This window comes from Vigna angularis, chromosome 10 (genome assembly GCF_016808095.1).
Source record: "Vigna angularis cultivar LongXiaoDou No.4 chromosome 10, ASM1680809v1, whole genome shotgun sequence".
NCBI classification, from domain to species: Eukaryota; Viridiplantae; Streptophyta; class Magnoliopsida; order Fabales; family Fabaceae; genus Vigna; species Vigna angularis.
The window spans coordinates 27286244-27312920 of NC_068979.1; the positions used below are offsets into that span (position 1 = coordinate 27286244).

Consider the following 26677-nt stretch of genomic DNA (forward strand, 5'->3'; position numbering starts at 1 on the left):
AAGTCGATAAGCTTACAGTCATCCCAAATATGGTCGGAATTTAAAACTTAAACATACTAAGGTATTTCAAATTACAGGAAGTAACTAAGAAAGTCCTATGAAGACTAAGTAGCGGCATTGTCTTCCTCCAAGGCTTGCTCCAGAGGCACCTCATCCATCTCTGCTCACATCCAAGTGGATGATCATTGCAAAAGAAAGCATACCCAAGCAGACACAAACACACAAGCAAGGGTGAGCCAGATATACAAAAATCATGTTATATCAATCACACACAATATGCAATTAAAGGCAAATATAATATACCACGCAACATAACTTCTTGCACTTTACACTTGACTCGTCCGGACTAGAATGATTGTCGAGCTATGGCGGATTATGCACTCGTGGTGGCCTCTACTGCTTTGCAAAGCCATTGTCAATGGGTTTCACCCTACCACACTCACGAGGTTAATCCGTTATCACTCACCTTGGGCCATACTGGAAGCACCCAAGACTAGGAGCTGCTACTCCTCACCACATGGATCAATCCTCTCTACTTGAGAATGAAAGACCATTAGAGAATCAGGAAAACCCCAAAAACTGAGCTACCATGCATTCATTCCAAACACTGAGGGCACCACCATGAATCCTCACCTTGAGGCCACGAAATTACGTCCATTACACATAGGGCACCACCATGTGACCTCCCTTGAGATCCATGGAATTACGTCCATTACACATAGGGCACCACCATGTGACCTCCATTGAGATCCATGGAATTACGTCCATTACACATACTTGTTACATTCAACCACCAAACATGTCTCATACATTCACATACTTTCAGTATAATAACATTTCCACTATCATACTATGCATTTCAATCATTCCGCACTTAATTCAACCCAAAACAAGAGCAAAAGAGACTGGAATCGAACACCTAGAGCCTTGGCCGAATGCTTAGAACCTTGGCCGAACAGCCTTGGCCGAATGCTTAGAGCCTTGGCCGAACGCTTAGAGCCCTGGCCGAACACCTAGAGCCTTGGCCGAACGCTTAGAGCCTTGGCCGAACGCTTAGAGCCTTGGCCGAACACCTAGAGCCCTGGCCGAACGCCTAGAACCTTGGCCGAACACCTAAAGCCCTGGCCGAACGCTTAGAGCCTTGGCCGAACACCTAGAGCCTTGGCCGAACACCTAGAGCCCTGGCCGAACGCTTAGAGCCTTGGCCGAACGCTTAGAGCCTTGGCCGAACACCTAGAGCCTTGGCCGAGTGCTTATAGCCTTGGCCGAACGCTACCAAGACCACCACTAAGACCGAACGTTACCAAGACCATCCACTAAGACCAAACGTTACATATGACCGAGCGCTACCTGAGACCGAGCACCATCAAGACCGAACGCTACCTAAGAGACCGAACGCTCAACAACGCATGGCCAAACGCTTATCAGTTCACTTTCGACGAAACTGCATAATTCTATAGAATTATGAACAGCACCTAACATAACCATTCCTAACCATTTTTACTAACTTCTAACACCCTTAATTCTTGTTTTATACTTAATTAAACTTATCTAAATGATTCTAAACATTCCTGCTACCATTTTAAAGTGATTAAAGTTCAATTTTAACTCTAAAACACTAATTTCAACAACTTATGGACCCAAATCCGATTCTACTACTTGGCACATGTTTTAAACCACTTTTATGCTTCTAACAAGTCACAATGGACTTGTCTAGGCTGCCCCAACAGTCCAAGAACGCTGCAGCCCTCATTTACTCAAAATCACCACCTTACTTCCTCTCAAAATGACCTAAAAACTACTAAAACTCCAAATTTCTATCCAATAAAAAATATACCAGATTTCACACTTAAATCACTTCAAATTGGTCAATTACAGCAATTCAAACCCATCCAAATCAATTCCAAACAGCTCAACACAGTTTCATGGATTTCACATATATACAATACAACATGCTCAAAACAAAATACAACTCCCACCAGTACACCAATTCAGAATCCAATATACATACACTTCATGCAAGCAATTTAAAGAAGTATTCTAGCTCCCCTTACCTTAAGGTTTCACAGCTAAGCTCACAACTTAATTCAAGAGTGCCCAACTCAAAGAGAACCCAATCAAACCCTACAAACCACCCAATAGGTGATGGAACAACTCTTTAGAACTAAGTTTGACAAAAGTATGAAGGAAAAGGCTTCTAGGCACATGCCCTAAGTTCCCAAAAGAGGAGGAAAAGGGGGAAACGACTTACCAGTTGAAGAACGAGAATGTAATCGGATGGTTGCGAAGCTCTCAACTCCGTGAAGGAAAGAACACCACCTATTTATCAATGCAACGGTTGAACTTTGTGTAAGAAGGTAGAGCAAGGTTAGGGAAAATAAGAGTTCTAAAGAGAGAAAGAAAAGTTGAGAGATAAGGAACTCAGATTTTTGAAAGATCCCTTACTAAGGTCATTGTACCCTTAGCCTTATGAGCCTGACTGCCCCAACATAAGGCCCAACTGCCATAAAATTTCAGGTCCTTACATTTTTTCACAAAAATAAACTGACAATCATATATTTTTTTCACTTAAAACATTTTTTTAATCACATATTATTTATAAACACGTCCTTCAAATTATTTTATTTATACCTTTAAACCTTTTAATCCAGACAATTACACACTCTCATCGGTAAAATCTATCCGCTAACTTTTTTTTTTTAATTCATTCACTCAAATTTATTTTAATCGAATTCATTCAAACAGTAACTAATGGGAAATGTGTGAATGATGAAATAAAAAAGGTTAGTTTAGTACTACTTGTCTTTATATTCACACAAGCAGTCACTTCAATATTTATTAATTCTGTGTCTTCTTCACCATATTTTCATCCACATTTTTCTTAACCAAACATTATTTATCATAAACATAAAATTATTAAAATCGTTACTTATCATACTTCTTTAATATCAAATTTCAAACATCTTAGAGTATTTTACCATCAGTTATTAAAATGAGTTATTTTTCTTGCTCACTCTTAAGAGTAATGTTGGATATATATATATATATATATATATATATATATATATATATATATATATATATATATATATATATATATATATATATATATATATATATATATATATATATATCACCATTCGATAGTTTATGCGAGTGTGTATATTTGTTATTTTGGTAAATTTTGAATGTAGATTTTTTTATTTCTAGTTTGTACAATCCGAATTTTTACTTACGGGTCCTTTACAGGTAATTTGTATCACCAAAATTAATTAAGCTTAAAATCTAATACTTTTTATTTTTATTGATTATCACAAAGCCTAATTCAATCCAAAATTTATTTTGTTAGTTATCCCAAAAATCCAAGTTCTTTTTTTTTCTTTTATTGGTTGTACATGTGGATTGACTAATTATTGTTATCAGAAAAAAATAATACTAAAAGATATCCCAATATATGTGAATTTATAAGAAGTAAATATACAAAGAGCGTTCACATACATACATCGCAAAAGTTGCACATTCCATCTTGACATCATTTATGTGGATTTCAACCAATAATTATACTATTTTAATCAAAATATTGTATCTTTTTAACCAAAGTATCAGTCTTTTAGAGTTGCATCAAACCTAGTAATTCTTATATACTCACAAATTTATTGTAATTGATTCTTTATGTTATCACAAGGTTAGTGATAATTATGAAGATTTCACAAAGATTTTTAATGGTTATGCAGTTTTTGGATATGATACAATTGACATATTGGTTCAAACATAAATTTAATAAAAACATTATATTAATTATTTAATCAAAACATTGGACTAATTTAACGAGTATGTTGTGGTAAAAGAATAACTAAATAGCATATAAAGATATAAAATAAATGTATACCACATCAAGATATATTTTCATTTCTGTATACTGATCTCTACTTGGAGTATCACTCTTAATACATTACATATAAAAGAAATTACTAACCTAATTCTAATATTTACGATTGCATTTCTTTTCTATAATCTCACATAACTTGAGTGTATTTTAACCTCATTTCACTATCACTATAAAAGGAAGAAAAGTTCACAACCATGCTGGAGACAACTTTGATAAACATTGTTTGAACTCAAATTATTGTCTTTATTTTGAATCTCTGCCCTTATTTATTTTTTTATGCCCTATGTTTGGTAATGCATATTTTTGAACCCTTGAGTAGCATGAAAATAGAGAATTGGGAATGAAGTTGAGTGTTGACTTTTGAGAGATTGAAGGCAAACAGCTGTAGATGAATCCTTTGTCAACAAAATATTTTTTAGTTCATCATGGAATCATGGCGCAATTGCCTCTATCTAGAACTAAGAAAATAATGAAGGAATAACCTTAAAAAATATTATGTTTGATTTCTTTTTTAAAAAATTAAAAAATTAAACCAATCCACCTTCAGTTGTTCATTTCGACAAATAGATCCTTGCATTTCTAAAACTTGCACAAATCAACAACACTCTTCTTATTTTATAATAATGAAACGTGTTACACTCACATTTAAAAAATTACTTTTAGGGATAGAAAATAATTAAAATATAAACTATTAGTCATATGGAACAAATATTTTTTAAAATAGTATATTAAGAATAGAACAACGAATATTTTTATTAATTTCATTATTAATACTTTTATTATTTGGTCTAATTTGTTTTAGTTCATATATTTGTTTTTTATTTAATTAAATTTTTATTTTTTTCAAAATAATTCAATGTGGTTCTTTGTATTAAATTAACATTAACATATTTTGAAAGTATTAAAATTTAAGCATGTGAGTCTCAAAATTTAAGTTATTTTCTATTTTGGAACCTAATAATCTCATTTCCAAGCTACGTTGAATCAAAATAAGAAGACGAAGCTATTGAGGTAGATGTGATGCTGAAACAATAGAGATGAAGGTAATGTGTCTCGGCTTGGATAAAGAAAATTTGTCTCGGGTTTGATGTTTAAGTGGCAAAACAAAAATTATCGATAGTACTCTTAGAAAAGTTGAACCAACTCTAAAAATGTGGTTAAAGAGACCTCATAACATACTCTAACCATGACATAAGACAAGTTAAGAAAGACATCATTACACCTCTTTCTTTTTAATAAATTTTGGATTGGATAATCTTAAAATAATTTTAGATTTGAAAACATGTGTCAAAATGTGTATTATATGATATATTAAAAAATATATTCTGAAATAAACATTTAAAAATATCTTTCATATTGTAAAATCTGAAATATATTTAAAAAAATACATTCCATAATGCATACTTTGAAAGATATTTCTATATTAAAAAATATGTTCCAAAATGTATATTGCAGAATTCACTAAATGAAATCTATCGGATTGAGTGTTTTAAAAGGTATTTTGGAATTGGGTGCTTCTTTTTCTGGATTGGTTGTCTTCTTCTCCTACCTTCCTCGGGATTGGAACGGAGGTTCACTGCCTTTGGAAGAAAAAAGGGAGGTGTAGGAAGAACCAAACTTCCAAATGGGCTACAAATGCTGCGGCCCAACTTAATCTTTATTTGGACCCTGGTTTAATCTTCTTACAGTCTACTACTGTAATGATTTTTAGGGGTGTGAAAGAATCATTTTCCTTACAAAATTATCTTTAAGAAGAACTAATAAACTTTATTTCTATAATTTATATAATTAAGATAATAACGTCATTTAAATATAAACTTTCTCATATTTCCAATTTTATTATCAATTAATTTTATAAGTTTATAATACTTAAAATATATTCAAGAAAATCTTAATACTAATTATATTAAAATTTTATTTCAATCCTTAGAATTTGAAGTATGGGAAGGTTGTAAAATATTAGTTATTTTAAGCAATATTTAATTTTATTTCTAATCTTGAACTTTTATAATTTTTTTCCTTCATTTTTTTTTTCAATCTGACTAGAAATTCAAATTTTCAGCTTGTTTTTCCGTTGAAAAATGAAAGGAGCCTCAAAGATCAAACACTTGTATTTCAAAGGTCATTGTATTTCCTGCAGCGATGAGGGGATCAATTAAAAGACAGAATTGCTCCATGCTGCCGTCATTTCTTGTTTCCCTTACAGTCATTGTTATCCTTATCTATGTATTGTGTCATACATACATGAGCAATTCATAAGATCATTCTAGCATGCCAAACTCATTTTTAAAATGAAAAAAAGCTTGAGTTGTGTTATTCGAAAGATACTTCACCTTCATACAATTCCAACTTTTTTTTTTTATGAAAACATGACTTTCAGATCAAGTAATACAAAAACTTCTCTTATCAAAAAATAACTTCTCAATTGTAGATAAAAAAACTTTATACATTGCGTAATATAAAATTCAAAATGATTTTTAAATTATAAAATTCATAAGCTTTTGTTTTCATAAAAAGAATTATATTTTATTGTACAATTCAGAAGTAAAAAACATTTATGTATGATAGGCTCTTCTTAAGTTAGTTTCAGTTAAAACATGAAAAGATGTTATATTAATGATGTAGGTATGAAAGTTATGGAGGATAAAAGGCAAAACTCACAACCTTTGGTGTTTGAATAGTGATGGGTGAGATGAAGGCGTTTGATGTTCTAGCATTGACTTGAGATAAGATATGGTTGCAAAAATATTTTGACAACATAACATTATAATTCTCAAATTGGGTTTCAAAGGGAGAAAACACCTCTATTTATAGATGAAGATGTCTCCAAAGTAAACCAAAAATGATATCTTGCACCAAACCCTAAAAATCTTATCTTGGTGAAGGAGACCTTCACATGTGATACTCTAACTTTTAAAAAAACTCTTCACTCCTAGAGAGTCATGTGAAAAACCACTTTCGCACAAGTTTCACACTAGGAAAATGATACATGACCACTACTTTTGTAAGAAAACTCTTCACTAAGAACTTGCCATGTGACCACCATGTCTCATGTGGGACATCTCCACCAAGCTAGGGTTACAAAACTAATCACTCGATAATAGTTTAAGTTAGGTGTAAATATTGCCCAACAAATTAAGCAAGATTGTTCAAAAACCCTACACTACTTGGCCTTTAATACAAGGCCTAAAAAGAAATCCTACACCACTTGACTTTTAATAAAAGGTCTAGAAATGCTCCACGATGGACCAAGTGAATAAGAGTTTAGCTTCACTTTACATAGATGATTCTAACTCTTCTTGAATTTGCTTGGTCATGCTTCTTGTGATTGGAACCTTGGTTAAGGGTTTGCCATCAATGTATGAATCAACAAAGAATATTTTTTAAGGACAAAACAGAAATTTCATAATTGTAGTGGTATAGAATAAAAATGAGGTTGCAAAAAGAAATACCTTTTTCAAACTGCATTAACCGTGTAATTAAAAGGTACACTATCAATCTTGATGTTCCATATTATTCCAAAAGATCATTAAATTAAGGATGATTAATGATAATTTCTTCCTCACAACAAATCATTTGCATCTTTCAAACCAGAAACATTTCCTCTCCATAATGGCAAAACCAAGTATTTCAGTTATGAAGTCGAGATTAACTATTTATTGCTTAGTGTGTCTTGAGAGTCCAAGTCCTTATCTTCGTCACCTTTTGTCTTGGTTATTTGTTTGGTCAAACTAGGAGGTTACTTGTAGAAGGTACTTTGATGTCAAAGTTAGTAAAGATTTGTCCATTAGGGTAATTAATGTGTATTAATGGTGACCTAATTGAAGCCCAATAGCTGATAATCACACTTTACTCTAAACTAATGAGTGTTAGTGGTAATTTCGAGATTAGAGTGTTGGATCCATCAATGGTGAATGATCATCCAGTCTCTTATAAAACCTGACTATACAATCATACAATACACAAACCTTAAAATTGTGATTGAAACAATCATTCACTTAAGAGATTGGGTGTAAGGAGCCTCAACTTTGAGTAGTAAAAAAAATTAGCTTCATCGTTAACAAGACAACAAAGTTTGAATTCCATAAGCTCATTAAGTTTGTTCATGATAGATTGATACCTGAATATGTTGAAATAAAAATAAAATTATGGATTGTTTTCATATATGTTGTTTATTAAGAATATAATGTTAAATGCATTCAATAATTTACTAAATCAGGATGTATAAAAAAACATTAATAACAACTTCAGAGGACTCACTAAACCTGCTTAAAATATATGTCAAACTCGAGGATCATTCTTAAATGTTTCATTTTAATTTAATACTTTTTTTTATGATATCATATATGCACACTTAACATTGTACACTTGTTCAATATATCTTTAATTGTTTTCCATTAAAGTAAGTAAAATATTTTTCAATTTCACTAAACTTTTAGTTATGACCACCATCATGGAATCCTTATTAGATTTTAATCTGTTAACATGTAGATGACCTATGTACCAGCCAACTCATTATTATAATTCACACATTTAGCTTCTTAATTCACTTTTTTTTTCCATTGCTTACTGTTTTACCCATCATTTAAATAGATAGTGACATTTTCTTCTAGTTATAGTTAGTTGTAATTCCTATTTGTATTTGCTATATTTATTACATCATTTACATCCTAACAACACGTTTGTTTTTCTTTTTTATTGTTCATTTATCATATCAAACCTCGATATCACAATTTCAAATTCAAGTTTAAATGCTCCCAAGCAGAACTATTCATATAAGTCATCACATTCTCAAATAACTACATAAATACATTACAAGCATATGTCCCTTATCATATTTTTTACACAAATAATAACATATTTCACTTACCACATATTGAAAAAATTTCAACACAACCTTTTTAACCAATTCAATGTTTGTTGCCCCAAAATTTCACAATATCATACATTTCATATGTGAGACAACATATCAATTTCATACAATATTTTGCTCCAAAAATTGGATTTCATTTCTATGAAAAAAAAATCAACATTGCACTATGCAACAACAATGTACACTTTCAACTTTCATATTGTGTAATATGAAAATTCTCTTCTAGATTATACAATCTAAAATACAATTTTCAAATTAAAATTACATAATTTGAAAGTGAATTGCATTTTAAGTTGTGTAATTTATAATACAATTTTAAATACCAAACTATATTTAAAATTATATAATCTAAAATACATTAAGTTATAAATTACATGATTTGGAAAAAAAAAATCACTTTTTACTTTCGAAATATGAAAGACTTTCAAATTTCTAAAAAAAAATCTAAATTTCACAACCTAAAAGAAACTCCAAACCAAAACGCTAGAATTACTCCAAAGCAAAAATGGAAAATGCAAAACTCATACATGTTCCCAAATCTCACACTATAGTGATGTTCACTTCAAAATTTAGCTCTCAACATCTCCTTCATGAAATCTAAAGACAATAACACAAACTATGAGCATTCTGTTTCAGTCGTTGTCGGGCCACTATCGGACCACTCATTAATATTATTCTCACGTTCGAGATGTCTATACCTCGGCGTGAAAGGGGTGTGTTGGAAGTCTCACATCAACTAGAGATAAGGCCAACTTATAATATATAAGTGGGGTGCAAACCTCACCATAAAGCCAGTTTTGTGGGGTTGAGTTAGGCTTAAAGTTCACTTCTTAACATGATATCTGAGTCGTGGTTGAAGCCTTTTCTAGCGAGATCTATGTGGACATTCTGTTCCACCTGTTGTCGGACCACTATCGGACCACTCATTAATTTTACTCTCATACTCGAGATGTTTATACCTCGACATGAAAGAGGTGTGTTGGAAGTCTCATCTCAACTAGAGATGAGACCAAATTATAATATACAAGTAGGGTACAAACCTCACCATACAAACTGCTTTTGTAGAATTGAGTTAGGCTTAAAATTCACTTCTTAACACAAACCATCGTTATATGTTCCTATAAAAACCTTTGTTGTCATTTAATAGAAAATCAAAGTGGGAATTTTCAAATTTACAAGATTATAGGAAGAACTTATGGTGATGCAAAAGATAATTTCTTTAATTAAAGTGCACCATGTGCAAATCTGTATCTATCTATCTATATATATATATATATATATATATATATATATATATATATATATATATATATATATATATATATATATATATATATATATATATATATATATATATATATATATATATATATATCACAGAAGTGTCATGTCAGAAAGAAAAAAAATAACTTTTTGTTACATGATACAATACTATTTTTAAAAAATAAATAAATGAACAGCTGCGCCTCTGCATTTTATTTTTTAAAAATGTAACCATAGATGAATAAACTCATTGTGCTCATTATAATATTAATCTAAATATATATTATTTCATTTTAGCAAATTAAAAAAATAGTAGTACAGAATCTTATTAAAAGCAATAAAATTTGTTCCAGTAAGTCCATTTCAATCTAATTAAATAAGCTTAAGGTGGTTCCTGGTAACTAGGAGAAAGAATAAATTGCACGGCAAACAGCGCACGAAATTGATAGTTTTCTTCTTTTATTTTAGTTAACAATTAGAAGTTGAATCTTAAACAAAACTAAAAAATTGAATCTTAAGATGTGAACATTGAATACCAAGCATATTCCTAAGATGGATTCCGTTGATATTAACATTGATTACATCAACTCAAAGTCAATTTTTTGTTCATAAACATAGTATTTTAGACAGACAAAGATATGGTTCATGCCAGAACAAAAATGAAGCATGGTTCATGCCTTCTTTAGTTTAAATATTCCATATTACCTACTATAGTAACCACTCCACTTTCTTTAGTTAGTATATATAGCACACGTGCTTAGGATTGAAGCATAGCAAAGATGGGAACTGAACTTCGAACAGATTCCACAGACTACAGGACAGAGCTTCTTTCCCCAAATATAGCAGCAGAAAATGTGTCCATGGCAAGGCAACCTTCATGGAGGATCAACATGGATGAACATCGGATACCAGAAAGGCAAATGGAGTCTCATTTTGGCTTTGGATTCTTCATCAGAACCCTAAGTATGTATATATAAACTCATGTACATGAAGTTGACCGTTTTTCTTTTAGTATTCTCTTTTGTGAAATTGCACTTTCTGAGATGAAATTTACATGTTTATGATCTCAGAAAGACAAAGGAAACTTGCTGAGTATTACAAGAGGCAGGAGAGGCTTCTTAAAGGGTACCAAGAAGTGGACTCATACACTGATTTGGGCATGTTACCAGGAACTATATCAGAGGTTTTGAAAACAAAGATGAACTTTTGCTCATTTATTGACTTCTTTTGGGGGAAGAAAGTGCTTTTTATTCACTTAATTTTCGTCAAATTTGGTTTTGTTTCTGATATTTTCAAATTGATGAATGGGTTCTTCGAGTTTTGAAAATATGTAATTGTGACTGTTTTCTATCTATCAACTTATTATTTAGTGATGATAAAAACCAGATTTAGCAAATAGTAAATGACCAAGAACATTTTTCTTTAAAAGGGTGTGTTTGATGATGCATATTTGATTGAAAAATTTTGATTGTTCAGGATGATATGAAGGAACTTCAAAGGAGTGAAAGGGTGGCAATCTATGCATCTAACATAGGGAACATGGTGCTGTTTGCAGCAAAAGTGTATGCTTCCGTTGAGAGCAAATCCCTGGCTGTTATTGCATCAACTCTAGACTCACTATTGGATCTCTTGTCAGGATTTATACTTTGGTTCACTGCTTATGCTATGAGAAAACCAAATCATCACCAATACCCTATTGGCAAGAACAGGATGCAACCTGTGGTAACTGTTTTTTTCTTTCATTTAGAACATTGACATTTTGACATTAGATTAAGTTCTTCGTATATATAAATTCATTTAAGCTCATTTGGTCTCACAACAATTTTATAGATGCAAGTATTGTTTTATGCCAATATTCTAAATATTTCTATCTTGGTACATAATGCATTCATCTTTATTACTGTTAGTTCAACTTATTCAAGGAAAAATAATTACTTGTATCAGATAACTTCTTTTAAGAAGTTCAATAAACAAACAAAAAAGGCTTCATATATATATATGCAATACCAAACATGCATGAAGAAAAGGAACTTGAACAAAGATAAGTTTCTTATTATGATGACAAGTTTTGTTTATGTTTAGGATTCAAGTGTGAGTTTAATTCACACCTTAAATAAAAATGAGAGAGTTAAACAATATATAAGGAAGAAGATACACAAATCCATAGATTTTAGGTTAAAAGTGGTATCAATCCCTAGACTCATATCTCATTGTTTTTAATCTCCCTAATGAAGCTCTCCTCAAAAGAAGAAACTCACTTTGAAAGAAAGATTCTTAAAAATCTAAATGTAAGTTTAAAACTCACATTGAGTACAGAATTGAAAAAGTTAAGTAACATGTAAGAAAGAAGATTCATGAATCCATTGTCAAAGTTTTCAGGTTGGAAATGGTATCAATATCCTTCAATTTGATGTTTTTTTTTACTCAATTCTTACTTTGATATATTTGTACAGGGTATAGTTGTGTTTGCAGCAGTTATGGCAACTCTGGGATTGCAGATTTTGTTTGAATCAGGAAGAGAAATCATCGCAAAGGTACAAATATTAAATTAAAGTGAACAAAAAACATGATGGAGATTGAACAATTTATGTTTGATCTTTTTCAAGAATCTAGGGTATAAAATAATATTTGTTGAAAAAATGAAAGAAGATTAGCATATGTAATTAAGAAGCATTGCTTGATAGATTCTGTGTCTTAACACAAGCTATGCTTCATTTATAACAGACTCAACCCGAGAGGGATCCAGTGAAAGAAAAGTGGATGATAGGGATTATGGTGACAGCCACTTTGGTAAAGGTTGCACTAATGACTTACTGTCGCAGGTTCAAGAATGAAATAGTAAGGGCCTATGCTCAGGACCATTTCTTTGATGTCATTACAAACTCCATTGGTCTAGCCACTGCAGTTCTAGCCATCAAATTCTACTGGTGGATTGACCCTCTTGGAGCCATCCTGGTATAAGTTCTTAAATTTTTGAACATTTAATCACAAAAACAAGTTTTGAATGCAAATGTCGCATATATTTGAGGCTATGATGAAAAGTAATAACATGAATGGAATGGAACAATTGAAATGCATGCAGATAGCCTTATATACAATCAGTAACTGGGCAAAAACAGTGATGGAGAATGTGTGGTCATTGATTGGTAAAACAGCACCAGCAGAATACCTTGCAAAGCTAACATATCTTTGTTGGAACCATAACATGGAGATCAAGCACATAGACACTGTGAGAGCCTACACATTTGGGTCCAATTACTTTGTGGAGGTAGACATTGTGGTGTCAGAAGAAATGTCACTTGCTCAAGCACATGACATTGGAGAGGCACTTCAGGATAAGCTTGAAAATCTCCCAGAAATTGAGAGAGCCTTCGTCCACATTGACTTCAACACAACTCACAAACTCGAGCACAAGCCCAAGGGGGTGGTGTAGAAAACCGAAAGAAAAATATTAGGCCATGGGTTTTGTTAGAATGTAGGATTTAAATTTTGTTTAGTAATTGTGGAATATCATTGTCCTCGTGAAACAAATGTATTTTGTGAAGTTTTCTTGCAAAAATATTAATGAGGGCTAAACGAGTGGAATTTTAATGTACATTTGTTTACTCACATTATATTCATTATCGTTAAATAAAAATTTTCTCCCTTTCATTTTAGTGACTACTCTTTCTTTTTCTTGTACCAATGTATTTTTTGCTATCATCAAATGTGAGGAAATAAACCCAAAATAATGACTTATTATATTAATCATCTCATGACTAGTTCATCTTCAAAAACCAACACATAAAATATACTATTGTTTCAAGTTAAAATAGGACCTCTATCTCATATACACTTATTAAACACTTACTTTTTTATCTTTATTATCTTATCACGTCATATATTTTATAAATTTATAATATTTTTTAAGTTGATAAATATTTTTGATATACATGAATATTTTTCTTTAAAATATAGCCAAAAAGAATAGTGAGTTGTGACTTGTTGATATTTATTACTAATATGTTGGTGAGTTGAAATAAGCTACGAAAATAAAATCTAGGTTTAGAAGATATTTGATACGGGGAAATGTCAGTAAAAACTAAAATAAAAACAAGCATTGAAATAGTTGTGATTAAAACGATGGGATTTTGCTTCCTGCACCTGTATAATAATTACTAACTGCATCCCACACTAACATGACTAGCATACCCTTCCCCTTGTGTGGGGTAAGGAATTTTAACAATTATAAAAAATTGAAATATATTATATTTTAATTATTTTTAATTGAATTTTCTTCATTTTTCAAATTGTTTGTTTAGACTTCATGTTTTTAAATTGTTTGTTTGGATTGAATAATTGAAATATCTTTAATTTCAATTTTTTTTATAAACCAAATAAATTTCTCTTTTAAAGTAAAATTTTATTTTTAAAATATTTGGCTCGACTTTTGGATCGAATTGATTTGGCTTGACCTTCAACCTGAGTCGATTCACCTCAACATTCAACCGAAGCAACCTCGTCTCGACCATGGTCAATCTCGCTCATCCTTCATCTCAAGCTTAATCGACTCGACCTTTAGTATTGAAGATTGAGTTAAGTCAGTCTGAATTCAAGGGTCAAGCCAAGTTGACTAGTGTGAAGGCTGAGTCGAGTTGACTCGGGAAAAAACTCTAATCGAGTCGCCCCTAACCAAAGTTCGAAATTAGTTGATTATGTTTGAAGTTTGAGACAAATTGACCCCTAAGTCTGCAAAGGCTAAAGGTCGAGTCAAGTAGGACTACATTGAAGGTCAAGTTGAGTAGGCCCAAGTGAAAGGTTATGTCTGAGTCACTCGGACTCAAAGGTCAAGCCATGTTTTAAATAAATAAAATAATAGAATTTAAAATTCACTAAAACAAAGACAGAAATTAAAATTTCACTTTCCCTCCTTATACACATATTTATTAAAAAAAATTAAATCGTTAAATATTATTTTAATATTTAAATTTGATCAATATATTAGTTTGTAAATTTGAATTTTAAAATGAAATATTATCTTTAGAGAAAAACTCAATTATTTATCCAAACAAAAATAAAATATTTTAATTATTTTATCCAAAGAAAATATAAAGGATAAAATAGTCATTTTAAAAAATATAAGGGTCCAATAATCCAAGACCAAAAATACAACCCAAAAAGTATAGAATATGGACACTTAATCTCCTTAAGGATGTTTCGTTACTTTTTCAACAATCATTAATTCATATTAATACCACAGTTAAAAAACAATGATTTTATTATCAAACAAAATATCTTTCAATTATTTTTGGAATTATTTATTTTATATATATATATATATATATATATATATATATATATATATATGTGTGTGTGTGTGTGTGTGTGTAAAATAAAAACAACAATCATTACTTTTTTATAATAAATATATATTACTGTAAAATAAAAATTGTATGTAATTACTTCCAGTAAACAATATGGTAATAAAAATAACTATTCAAGAAAAATAATATCAATTATTGTTCACATTTTATTAAAAATAAATCATGTCATTATCTTATTCATAAAAATTAACAAATACATTACTTAAGTATGCATGTAAAAGTAATCTAACTACCTTAACTTAAGAAAAACATTATTACATTAATTGTCTTAATTCCTTTTTTTCATTTCAACACTTAATTAACTATAGCCAATAATAAAAAAACAAAATTATGCTAATGTTTTTAAGAACATAAAACATACTTAAACCCCCCTCTTTTAAATATTTTTCTAGAGTTTATCCCTTCTCAATAATTGAAGTTAGTTCTGTTTCTCATTTGATTGCTTCATAGTAGAATGATTCTCTCCTATTCATTCTCGTAGTTTATTTCTTCCCAAATTAAAGTGTTTGATATAGCTGATCGCTAACAAACGCACACCTCTTCCACTTTGTAAATGGTGCTCCCTAATTCTATTACTTTTCAGGACCACTGCAATATGTTTGATAACATGCCCGAGATAAAACAAGTGTATTTTCTTACAGGCATTGGATACAAGTAGTAACAACTTATGTCTTTCAACCAAGTGATGCAAGTTTCGGATCTAGATAATGTAATTTCAAATATAGAATGAACTGTTAGAAGAAGAATACTCACATGGCGCTAACATGCCCCCCCACTAAGCAGTTGCCAATGGAAGCACTGAAAGAGACAATTATTCAGTGTAAAACAATTTTTGTACAATACTCAACTTGAAGGTATAATACCGCATTAAATAGAATTTAAACTGCTGAAAAGAGACAATTCTTACAACCTCTACCAAACAAATACTATACCTCTGTTATTCTTTATTGATACCAATTGAACTGGACCACAAACACCGGCATGGACATTGTCAAAGTAGGCACCATAGTTATGTTTGAATGAGGAGATCACTGATAGTTACCAAAAGAACACCAATGCTGACATAATTAATGCCTTTATGAGATGTGTGCTTGTTACTTGCAGGTAAACCAACAGTGCCACTGAGCTGTTATCTCATTTTCCCTAACCTCAAATTGATCTAGACTCCTAGGTGAATGAATAAGTATTGCCCATTTTGAGCATATAAGTAATCAGGGAGTACACACATGAAATGAAGAATATATGATTTCAATATGGTGAGCTTCTCTTATAAAAATGAGAAAGTGGATAAGAAATTTTGCAGTCAGGACTTACAGTTTGCCCATTGGAGTTCACTCTTAGCTTAGCATCATGGACCGAATAGGGTTGTTTTCACAAACATCAACACTGACCAAAGTTTTACCCCAGGTTAGAATAGTTAATACCCAAAATTCTGAGAAAACAAAACAAAATTATTACCTTGCAATGTAACACAGGTAATCACTTTTATCTTTTGTGACAACCTTTAATCCAAAAGTTGAGGAGCCCAGCGAGAAACCAAAGGGTCTATCTTTCATTTGCACATGGGGCTCACGCCTCCATTGCCAATTCAATATTGACCAAGGTATTAAAATTCGCAACTTGGAAAATAAGATCGTTTTCCTGATTTATAAATATACCATAAGGCATCCCACAACATTTTTAAAGCAAAGAAAACACTAATCCTTGTAGTCTTGGAAATAGGTAGACTGATTAGTTGCATCACAAGTAAACCAATGAAAAGTAAAAAAAAAAAAAAAAAAACCGTATAATTCTGTTTGCCAGAAAAGCTACGTAATCAATACCAATAATTTATCCAGTTGTAACTAGTAGAAAAATTAAACTAATTATTTTACTCTATAGAGTTCATTCTAAAAGGGGATGGTTGTGTAAGAAAATTTCTGAGTTTTGATTGAATTACCTTAACACATTATAAAAATTGGTTTTCATAGGCAACTGCTAAGTGGGGACATATTAGCGCCATGAAGTACGATCAGATGATGCAGTGATACAATAATCTCTATTCAAAGGCAAATTCCATGCACAAAGTACGTGTTACCTCTATACCTAAGAATTCTACTGTCTGCTCCAACACACCACATATGGCCCTGCAAGTCCAAATGCCCTTTCATTTCAGCCATTTCCCACACAAACTTGAAAATCCCTAGTGCCCGGTCCAACTGCTTCACACCACGCCCAATCATCTTCTCACTATCTGAAGTCAGGATTCTTCCCATAAACAAGCAAAACTTGCCATTACTTCCATTTGCATAGACCCCACCACACATGTCTACTTCAATATCTACCACCCTTCCATAGAGGTAATACAGTAATAAAGTGAATAAGCAGCGAGAGGAGTGACCCAACATTTTGGAAAGCTTCTTCCTCACAAGGCTTTCTTGATGCTGAGCTTCCTTATATCCAACACTGTTGTCAACTGAAACATCCCTTATGTGCAAAAGCCCCTCCTTCATGATCTCAGCCTTAGCTACATGCAACTTCAACCTTCTTTCCTTTTTACAGCATTCAATAAGATCATTGAACATCACAAGAACATCTTCCCATTTTTGTGGGTCACCGAAATCAAACATTTTAGAAGATGAAAGCTTCATCCATGAAGAAGACCCGGGATCCGAAAAGACACCAATTTCAGTCAGAAAGTTCAAACAGCTATGAACAATTTGGCCACCCAATAAAGCATCGTTATTTAAGCCCCGAGAAGACAAACAATCCAAATCAACTGCAAAACCATTCAGAACTTCTTTAAGTGCACCAGTCCATATGTGATGCTGAGTAACCTGGGAGCACACTTTGTGACGAACCAACTTCCTTTGTTGAGCAGAAACACTAAGAAAGTTGCTCACTTTAGTTAGTGAATCAACCACCATAGGCTCTCTTTCATTTGCTTTACCAAAAGGGGTAAAAGATTCATGTTTTGCATTTAAAACAAAAGAGGTCATAACATGTTTCATTTTGTGCTGAACAAATGTGGATCCAACATACCCACGAACAAGGGACTTGAAGGTACACATGTCACGCTCAATGTCATCATCAAAAAGGGTTGAATTACTCTTTACATCAATGAGTCTACCATTAACTGCATCCACATGTGCTAGTAAATGGGTCAATTCCTTCACCTTGGGAAACTCATTCTGATACCATTGCAGGTTGAGAGCATCTTTTGAAGTGTGATAAAACATTGAGTTCAGGTAGAAAGCTGCAAACTTATTGGTTCTAATAAAATGGTTTCCACAATAAAGTAGCTCCAAAGATCTACAACGCATTGTTCCAAAAGTAAGTCACCTTCCAAGCAAGTAAAACAAGAGTCAAATGACTCTAAGAAAAGGTACTTGTATTCTTTCAGGCATTCTTCCAAACATATTGCTTGCAGTGACCCTGAAAAGTAAAACCCTGAAAAGTAAAAGGAACAAGGAACGCTTCTATGAGTATGCACCCAGACACGTTGTAACTATAGTCTATAAATGCACAGTGGTAGCTGAGTGTTACATCATGAATTTGGGTTAGTATGGACAAATATGTAACACCCCGTCTTACACAATACATTAGTCTATGATATTGACATGGATTGTATAGTCTATGATGAGTCAGTTTATTAAAATCATTAGATTTACTATTACAACATTAAATGGTTAAGATAAAGAAAGTAAACTTGGCATACTAGTTATTAATCATATTCCCAACATAAATTTAATTTACTCATTTGTCCTTTTGTTTAGGTGGTCATAGCTTACACCTAGGGTTTTCCCCTCAAGCTAGGGTTTTTCCTCTCTCGTTTTTTTGGAATGGCTTCTCTTGGAATGACTTCTTCTATGTCAGCTACACCTACTATTACCACTGCAAAACTCAACTAGAAAAATTACTTATCTTGGTCCGCTTATGTGGAGTTATGGTTTCTTGCTCAAGGATACCATAATCATCTTGAACAAGATGTCTCTACTAATCCAGACTAAGAAAAACCTCAGTGGCAGAAACTGAATTTTCAATTATGTGCTGATTTGTGGCAATCTGTTGAGCAAGAGGTCATAGAAATTTTGAGACTTTATATGTTAGGTTCCTTGGAGACAAGAAACTAGATTTATAATTCAGTTTAAGGAATTAACACACAAATCTTACTGCACAATGGAAATAACACTCTAATTCTGAAAAACATAATACAAGAAAACATTCAATAGCTTCCAAGGGAAGAAATTCCCTTCTACACAGGACAAGCCTTGTTCTGAAACAAAATACACAGCACCACCAGGAGGAACTGTTTCCTCCTTAAAAGATAACCCTTACTAGATTAAATAACTTCTTCTAACCACCCATAGATTGTCCAACTACCGTCAACTGTTTTGTAACTTCTAATTTTGAACCTTTTTCCTAACATATAATGTTGGAAGTCTCACATCGACTAGAGATAAAACCAATTTATAGTATAGAAATAAGTGCAAACCTCACCTTACAAGCCGGTTTTGTGGGATTGAGTTAGACTTAAAGTCCACTTCTTAACATGGTATCAGAGCCAAGTTAGAGCCTATCCTAGTGATATTGTTGTTTGTTGGGCATATTGTTCCACCCGCTATTGGACTGTTATCGGACCACCCATTATTGTCTAATTCACACTCGATATGTATATACATTGGCGTGAGGGGAGTGTGTTGAAAGCCTCACATCGACTAGAGATAAAACCAATTTATAATATATAAGTGGGGGCAAACCTCACCTTACATGGTATCAGGGGGCCGTTGAATGTACCCCTTTTGAAATAGTTTATGGGAGGCATCCACCCACTTTAACAAGGTTTATCCCCAAGGAAACGGTGGCCGAAGCAGTAGCGCAAGAGTTGCAAACCAGTGTTGAAGTAGTTGAAGTATCATCTGGCCAGAGCCCAAGACCAGATGACGCAGTATGCGAATAGGAAAAGGAGGGCATCTAATATAAAGGAGGGGTACTGGGTTTTCTTAAAGATCAGACCTCATAGGCAAGCTTCCATGCCTACGAGATTACACCCTAAGCTGTCGGCCCGTTATTACGGACCCTTCCAGGTGCTCAAACAAATTTGACCGGTTGCTTTTCGGTTGCAGCTTCCGAAAACAGCTCGGATTCACCCTATGTTTGACGTCTCCCAGTTGAAACTGGCGATTGGGACACAACAGGTGGAAGGGAACCTACCAGCAGAGCTACAGGTCGAGGGGCCTCTTTGTTGGCCACTGAAAGTGCTACAAAGAAGGGTAAAGCAGCAACAGGGGGAGATGGTGCCACAGGTACTGATTGAGTGGCAAGAAGGGGGAAAAGAAGGAGCTACGTGGGAGGATGAGTTGAACATCAAGGAACAATTTACAGAATTCAACCTTGAGAGTGACCGACTTCTTGACTAAAGAAGCCTATCACCTTCTCACATATAATTAACAAATAAACAATTAATAATCTAATTAACGTGAAAGGTAAGCCTAAGTAGATTAGATGGTCAAGAATGACCACGTTTACAAAAAAAGAAAAGAAGAAAAACGTAATTTGAAAACCCCTTGCACTTTTTATGTGTTTTAAATATGCATTTAAAGCATTCGATATGCTTAAATAATTATAAGCAGAGTTCTCTGTCACTATTGCTATGGTTTCTAGAAACTCTTGTTCCAATCTCAAGCTTAACAGATAAGAAGGCCTATGACAACAGTGCTGATGATAGGAGGCACTACTGCATGGTGTAGTTTTGACCATCACAATAAATAGATAAGAGGGAGATTTCTGATAGGGAAAAGATTGTGCATGGAGATGAAGGCACGAATTGGAAAATACAAAGAAAAATAAAATGTTATTTTATTTAACTACTCCAGTGGATACATGTCAAGGTTTTCCATGCCAAAATCTCTTTCTTTTTGCTGCTGAGAAGATGCAAAAGGTTAATTTATAAACCTTTTGACATTAAAAAACACTAGCAACTAGTAGGTGAACCATGATTACCAAAATCTCAGGCATACTACGGGATAATAATGACTGTCACTTCTCTGCTTTTATATACAGTCCAACCTTTTGAGAAAGAACAGAATATGATACAACGAAAAAAATGGAAATTGAAACAATTAACCTAACCAAATAAAACCCTAACTTGCATACTAACCAACGGCGGTGACAGTGTGGAACACGTAGGACAACGACCGAACAGCACTGACAAGGTGGAATCACGATCCAACAACGGTGACAAGGTGGAACTCGAAGGACAACGATCGAACGGCGGACAAGGTGGAACTCAGGTGACCATCGAACGGCAGTGACAAAGAGGAACTCGGGCAACCGAGGCAATGGTGTTGTATTCAGAGAATGGTGTTAGCGGTGTGATTAAGAGGAAATGAGAATGGTCTTACTTCAGAGTTATTTTCAAAGGGGGAGAAGTTTAGGCAATTTTTCACGTTTTTTTTTAAGTTTGACGGGTGTGGGAAAATTTCCACTCAGGTTTACTTTTAGGTCACTCTTATTTTTTTAAAGTCCTGTAAGGAGTTATTTTCTTATACAATAATTAATGACAAATAATTAATTAAATAAAACCTATATTTAACATCATGAGCATTATATATGCTTAGAATATATTAAACGTGAACCCGACAAGCTTAAACTGTGAAATCATGTTATAGCCTCCATATTTTTGTTCATCATTTCATCATCTTTTTAATTGTCATTTATGAAAAGGATTTCAAATATGCCTTTTTTTTTATTTCTTTTCTATACTAAATTTATAATTTATTAATAAAGATCATATAAATCTCCTTACAAAATAGTATATATTTTCTATATGATACAACATATAAGACTAATACTCTAATTTCCTTTTACAATTATATTTACTTCTAGAAAGTTTATATTAATTTATAATCAATTTAGTTTAATTAGTAATTTAGTTCATATATTTAAGTTTAATATTTATGTTTTTTATTTAATTAAATATTAGTATTTTCTGATAGAGTGAATTTTGTTCTTCTATTATTAGCATTAATGATATTTGAAAAGAATTATGTTTCAAAGTGTTGGTGTTAAAAACTTAAATATTATGTGTCTAGACAGATTTTAGTAAAGATGATCCAAATTTTAACATTGGTTTAATACAGGTTCTACTTTTGGGAGTTTGGTTCAAAATGACCTTATTTTTTTTAAAAACTTCAGTAAGGCTTCATATTTTGTTTAAAAATGTTCAATTCGATCCTTTTCGTGGACGTCGTTAAATACATAACGGTGTTGATGCCACTATGGCCAAATCTGAGTGAGGTGTTATGTTGGATGATTACGTGGCACTGTGAAGTGAAGTGTGGGTTCTTTTATTAAAATCAAAGAAAATTCCAATCTAAAACCCTAACATTTTAAGAATGCTAAAGTGGAAATTAGAATCAGAAACCCTAAATTGGGGAAAAATCCCCAATTTTTTTATGCATTTTTGCCTTCCTTCCTTCTTCACCAACAGTGCGTCGTACATCGAACATGGCTAATTCTTTCACACTTTTAACCCAGTGATCCATAGGTTTTTCCTCTCTCTATCGTGGGTTTCATAAAACCCTGTCGCAACCGGAATCACGACGGGACGACGACCCGAAAAAAAAAACGGGTTTTGAGAAAAGATTTGGAGTCGCCACCATAGTTTATTCTGGAAAACTACGAAAAAATCATAAAATGATGAGGCATAGTCTACAAACATGAGATTCTAAGTTCGGGAGTCGGTTACGTGTAGGGAAGGTGTTAACACCCTACAACGCCTGCCCTAAGGCAGTACCTTTAACTAAATGCGCGAATATGATGTGGTTTTCAAAATATTTAACTATCCTCTAAAATAAAATTCTAAATAAAAATATATATTTTTTAGTTTTTTTTTTGGCCCAACAAGGATTGACCTTGCTCCTACGTATTCTCATTCAAAATGAGAGAAATCATGGTTACGTAGTTTTGAGAAGTTTGTTTGGAAATTGTTTGAAAATGTGAATGTTTTTAGTCTTTGAAGGTTTTATTTTTTTTTTTTTTGTATTTTTATAAAATAAACATAAAAGGTTTTTAGCACAAGGACGATGCGAGCGATCACACATGTGCTTGACCTTTAAAATGTATTTTTATATTTTTCTAAAAGAAAGAAAAAAAAGTTTATAGCACAAAGACGATGCGAGCGATCACACATGTGTTTGATCTTTAAAATGTATTTTTGTATTTTATTTGAGAAAAGAAGAAAAAAAGGTTTTAGCACAAGGACGATACGTGCGATCACAGATGTGCCTAAACCTTTAAAATATAATATTTTATTATTATTTGAAAAAAAGAAGAAGAGAAGGTTTTAGCACAAGGACGATGCGTGCGATCACACATGTGCCTAAACCTTTCAAAATATTTTATTATTATTTGAGAAAAGAAGAAGAAAAGGTTTTAGCACAAGGACGATGCGTGCGATCACTCATGTGCCTAAACCTTTAAAATATTTTATTATTATTTGAGAAAAGAAGAAGAAAAAGTTTTAGCACAAGGACGATGCGTGCGATCACAGATGTGCCTAAACCTTTAAAATATTTTTGTAAATTTTATATATATATATATATATATATATATATATATAAATATTTTATTTTTTATGTATTATTAAATATGTATTTTAAAATAAATAAATATTTAGAATAAATAAATAAAACAAAATGAAAACGATAAAAACCAAAATAACAATAAAAATAATAAAATAAAATAAAAAAAAAGAATAAGATAAATAAGGGAACAAAATAAAATAGATAAAAAAAAGCAAATAAATAAATAAGGAATAAAAATAAAACAAAAAGTAGGGGTGCCTAAATGAGAAACTAAGGTGTCTAAATTATTTTGATTTCTAACAACGAACTGGGCCTAAGCCCAAGTCGAAAGGGGCGTGAGATACGAATAATAGGGGGTGCAGAACAAAATTGTTTTTTTTCCTTTTTTTGTTTATTGTTCCTGGGCTTGGCCCACCGGGCTGGTATGGGGTTGCGCAGGTGAAAAGTGGGGCTGCGCGAAGGAAAAAAAACTTTTCCATTATATTTTGATTTTGTTTTTTTTTTATTAATTAGGCCCAAGGCCTTTTCACTCCAACTCAGAAACCCTTAGGGGTTCTCCCTCTCCGCGCGCAGCTTCATCCAAAGGAGAAACCAGGTCTCCTTCTCTCTGAGCGAGAAACCAGAGACGACCTCCTCCACCCTTCAACAGCCGCGCCCCAGCCACCGGGGGAGGACCCTCTATCCGGTCCAACTCTCCGTTGTCGACGCCATCCAGGCCGCCGCTGGTCACCGGCCTCGGATCCGCCCCTCTCCCTCTCGCTTCGAGGACAGCAGCCCAAGGGAGGGTCTTCCTCCGCCGCACACGCACCAGCACTTCTTCAAATCGACACCGCGAACCCGTCCACGGCGTCGCCAGCAAGCTTCATTGTACAGGATATGCATTGGAATGTGTTTGTGTGCGTATGAGTATGAATGTGATAATTGATTCTCTACTGCGCACCGAAAGCTAGGAACCTCATGGTGTGTTTGGGAATTTGGTGTAGTGGTGCCCTGGATGGCATTCTTTCAAGACTCAAGAAAATTAAAGAAACACTAAGGTATTGAATCTGGTTATGGTTGTTAGTTTCAGTTGAAGCAAGTGAAGGTTGAATAGAGCATGGGCATCTGTTGGTTTCATTTTGCGGTGCTTTCTGTGAGTTTCTCGCTTAATGATTCAATTTTATTGTTGATTGGAGTGAACAGAGGCGCTGAAGGCTATGGAAAAAATGGGAGAGCTCGTGATGCTCGGTGGTTACGAAACGGAATGACACCAAAGGGATTTTTCAGAGCTCCAACGTGCAGGGGTGCTTAGGAAAAGGTGATGAAGGTTTTCGGTAAGAATGTAGAATGGAGAAAGGGGAAGACTCCTACCACAATACGTACTCAAGCAAAGCGACTTCTAGCATAAAATGAAATAGTGCAGCAAGCTTACATGACTATGTCTACACGAGTGAGCAAGGTGTCCTTACCTCTTGGAGCTCTGCTTGCCTTTGTCAGCTACGTCTCCAGTGATCTCTCTCCTTTTTCCTAGCCGACCTCTGTCTTTCTTTGCGGGTGAAAAATGCTGGATGCTCTGGATGATGATTGAAAATCCCCCCGGTTTCAGAAGCAATCCCAAATCCTCCTTTTTTTCTCTCTAGTTTGTAATGCTGCACTGCTTCCCAAGGAGCCCAGACACATCCCTGAGACAAATTCCCTAATCTGGGATTGTCCTGGTATTGTTTTGCATTACTTTGTTGTTTTCTTGGACATAAACCTTGACACGGGGATCTGCTTCGTCTCTTTTTTTTTATTATTATTTTTATTATTATTATTTTTTTTTTACAATGCATATATATCACTTAAAAACTATTGATTTCCTGAATCTAAAAACAAAATAAAAAGGAAAAATTTTGATAATTAAAAATAAATAAGTAAATAAATATATACATAGATAAAAACAAAACAAAAGAGAAAACAAAAAAAAAGATGAATACGATAAAATAAAAACAAAAGATAAAAACAAAATGATAAAATTAAAACATAGTAATAAATAAAGGAGAAGGAAAAATAAAAACACAAAAGTAGAAAACTAATAATAATAAATAAATAATGATAATAATAATAATAATAAAAGTTACAAATAAAAATAACTGAAAAAAAGAAAAAAAAATAACAACAAAAATCCCCTTTTTATTTCTTCTTAATTCTAGACGTTTTTTTATCTATCTTGACGAAATTGGGTATTGACAAACCCTGATTCCTTTTCTGGTGCACGGCCATGTTTTCTATCGTGGAGCTCTCGCAAGCAGTGGTGATCATTAGAAACATAATGATTTTTGGTTGCGTTCGAAGTGATGGTGGTTTTGATTCTGGTTTTCTTACAAGTCTGGCGAAGCACTCTATTTCTTCTTTTCCCTAACAGAAGCTCACTTATACATTAATAGCGGAGCAGCTCCCTTATACATTAATAGTGGAGCTCTGTTTCAGGCAGTGACGTTCCCTTGTTAGTGATCTACGATGGAGTCATGGTGGCTGACTTCGAAAAGCACTTGCGACGGTGGCACCTTCGTAATGGAGGGTCGTTCTTTCAACAACAATCACTCTGGACAACTTCAGGGTGATTTACGATAGTGAAGCTCGTGAGCGACAACGACTCAAACACATCTTTCTTCTCAAGATTTGGTGGATTTGCACATGTGGGATTGCTTGCAACAAAGTGATGGAGATCCTGATGAACAAATTTGGTTTTGGGTATAGTGGC

General features: G+C 33.1%; 2 protein-coding genes and 1 long non-coding RNA gene across 37 annotated transcripts; 2 read left to right on the forward strand and 1 right to left on the reverse strand.

Annotated features, from left to right (window-relative positions):
• On the reverse strand, positions 1-25660 carry LOC108335710 (uncharacterized). Of its 35 annotated transcripts, none has more exons than XM_052869143.1 (7): positions 20138-20951; positions 18757-18817; positions 17474-18679; positions 16142-16186; positions 2252-2319; positions 2055-2124; positions 1-160 (listed from the first exon to the last, which is right to left on the reverse strand). In XM_052869143.1, exons 1-7 carry the CDS (start codon positions 20190-20192, stop codon positions 151-153), a joined length of 1515 nt encoding a protein of 504 aa, XP_052725103.1. In that variant the 5' UTR covers positions 20193-20951; the 3' UTR covers positions 1-150. The 35 variants fall into 35 exon arrangements, 26 of the variants coding, with proteins under 26 accessions (XP_052725103.1, XP_052725109.1, XP_052725123.1 ...); XR_008245531.1 differs by lacking the exons at positions 1-160; positions 2055-2124; positions 2252-2319 and adding exons at positions 16321-16419; positions 16703-16774; positions 16847-17029 and having other exon boundaries at positions 16170-16186; positions 20138-20950; XR_008245534.1 differs by lacking the exons at positions 1-160; positions 2055-2124; positions 2252-2319 and adding exons at positions 10825-10898; positions 16321-16446 and having other exon boundaries at positions 20138-20947.
• LOC108335712 (metal tolerance protein 10) lies at positions 10805-13620 on the forward strand. Its single transcript, XM_017571826.2, has 6 exons — positions 10805-10988; positions 11096-11208; positions 11502-11747; positions 12479-12559; positions 12750-12980; positions 13108-13620. The coding sequence occupies exons 1-6, from the start codon at positions 10805-10807 to the stop codon at positions 13456-13458; spliced, it is 1206 nt and encodes a 401-aa protein (XP_017427315.1). The 3' UTR covers positions 13459-13620.
• On the forward strand, positions 24468-25715 carry LOC108335713 (uncharacterized). Its single transcript, XR_001832779.2, has 2 exons — positions 24468-24992; positions 25138-25715. It is a non-coding gene; the product is annotated as an uncharacterized LOC108335713 (long non-coding RNA).
• Positions 25716-26677: the final 962 nt, after the last annotated feature.

What these genes read in the sequence shown, in the direction of transcription:
- LOC108335712 (XM_017571826.2), top strand. Translation starts at nt 10,805, where the DNA reads ATGGGAACTGAACTTCGAACAGATTCCACAGACTACAGGACAGAGCTT. An exon ending in GAAGAGAAATCATCGCAAAG is followed by an intron (nt 12,560 to 12,749) that starts GTACAAATATTA and finishes CATTTATAACAG; the next exon opens with ACTCAACCCGAGAGGGATCC. An exon ending in ACCCTCTTGGAGCCATCCTG is followed by an intron (nt 12,981 to 13,107) that starts GTATAAGTTCTT and finishes AAATGCATGCAG; the next exon opens with ATAGCCTTATATACAATCAG.
- LOC108335710 (XM_052869142.1), bottom strand. Translation starts at nt 20,192, where the DNA reads ATGCCTCCCATAAACTATTTCAAAAGGGGTACATTCAACGGCCCCCTG. An exon ending in GAATGCCTGAAAGAATACAA is followed by an intron (nt 18,680 to 18,756) that starts GTACCTTTTCTT and finishes AATGCGTTGTAG; the next exon opens with ATCTTTGGAGCTACTTTATT. An exon ending in TACCTGTGTTACATTGCAAG is followed by an intron (nt 16,775 to 16,846) that starts GTAATAATTTTG and finishes AACTTTGGTCAG; the next exon opens with TGTTGATGTTTGTGAAAACA.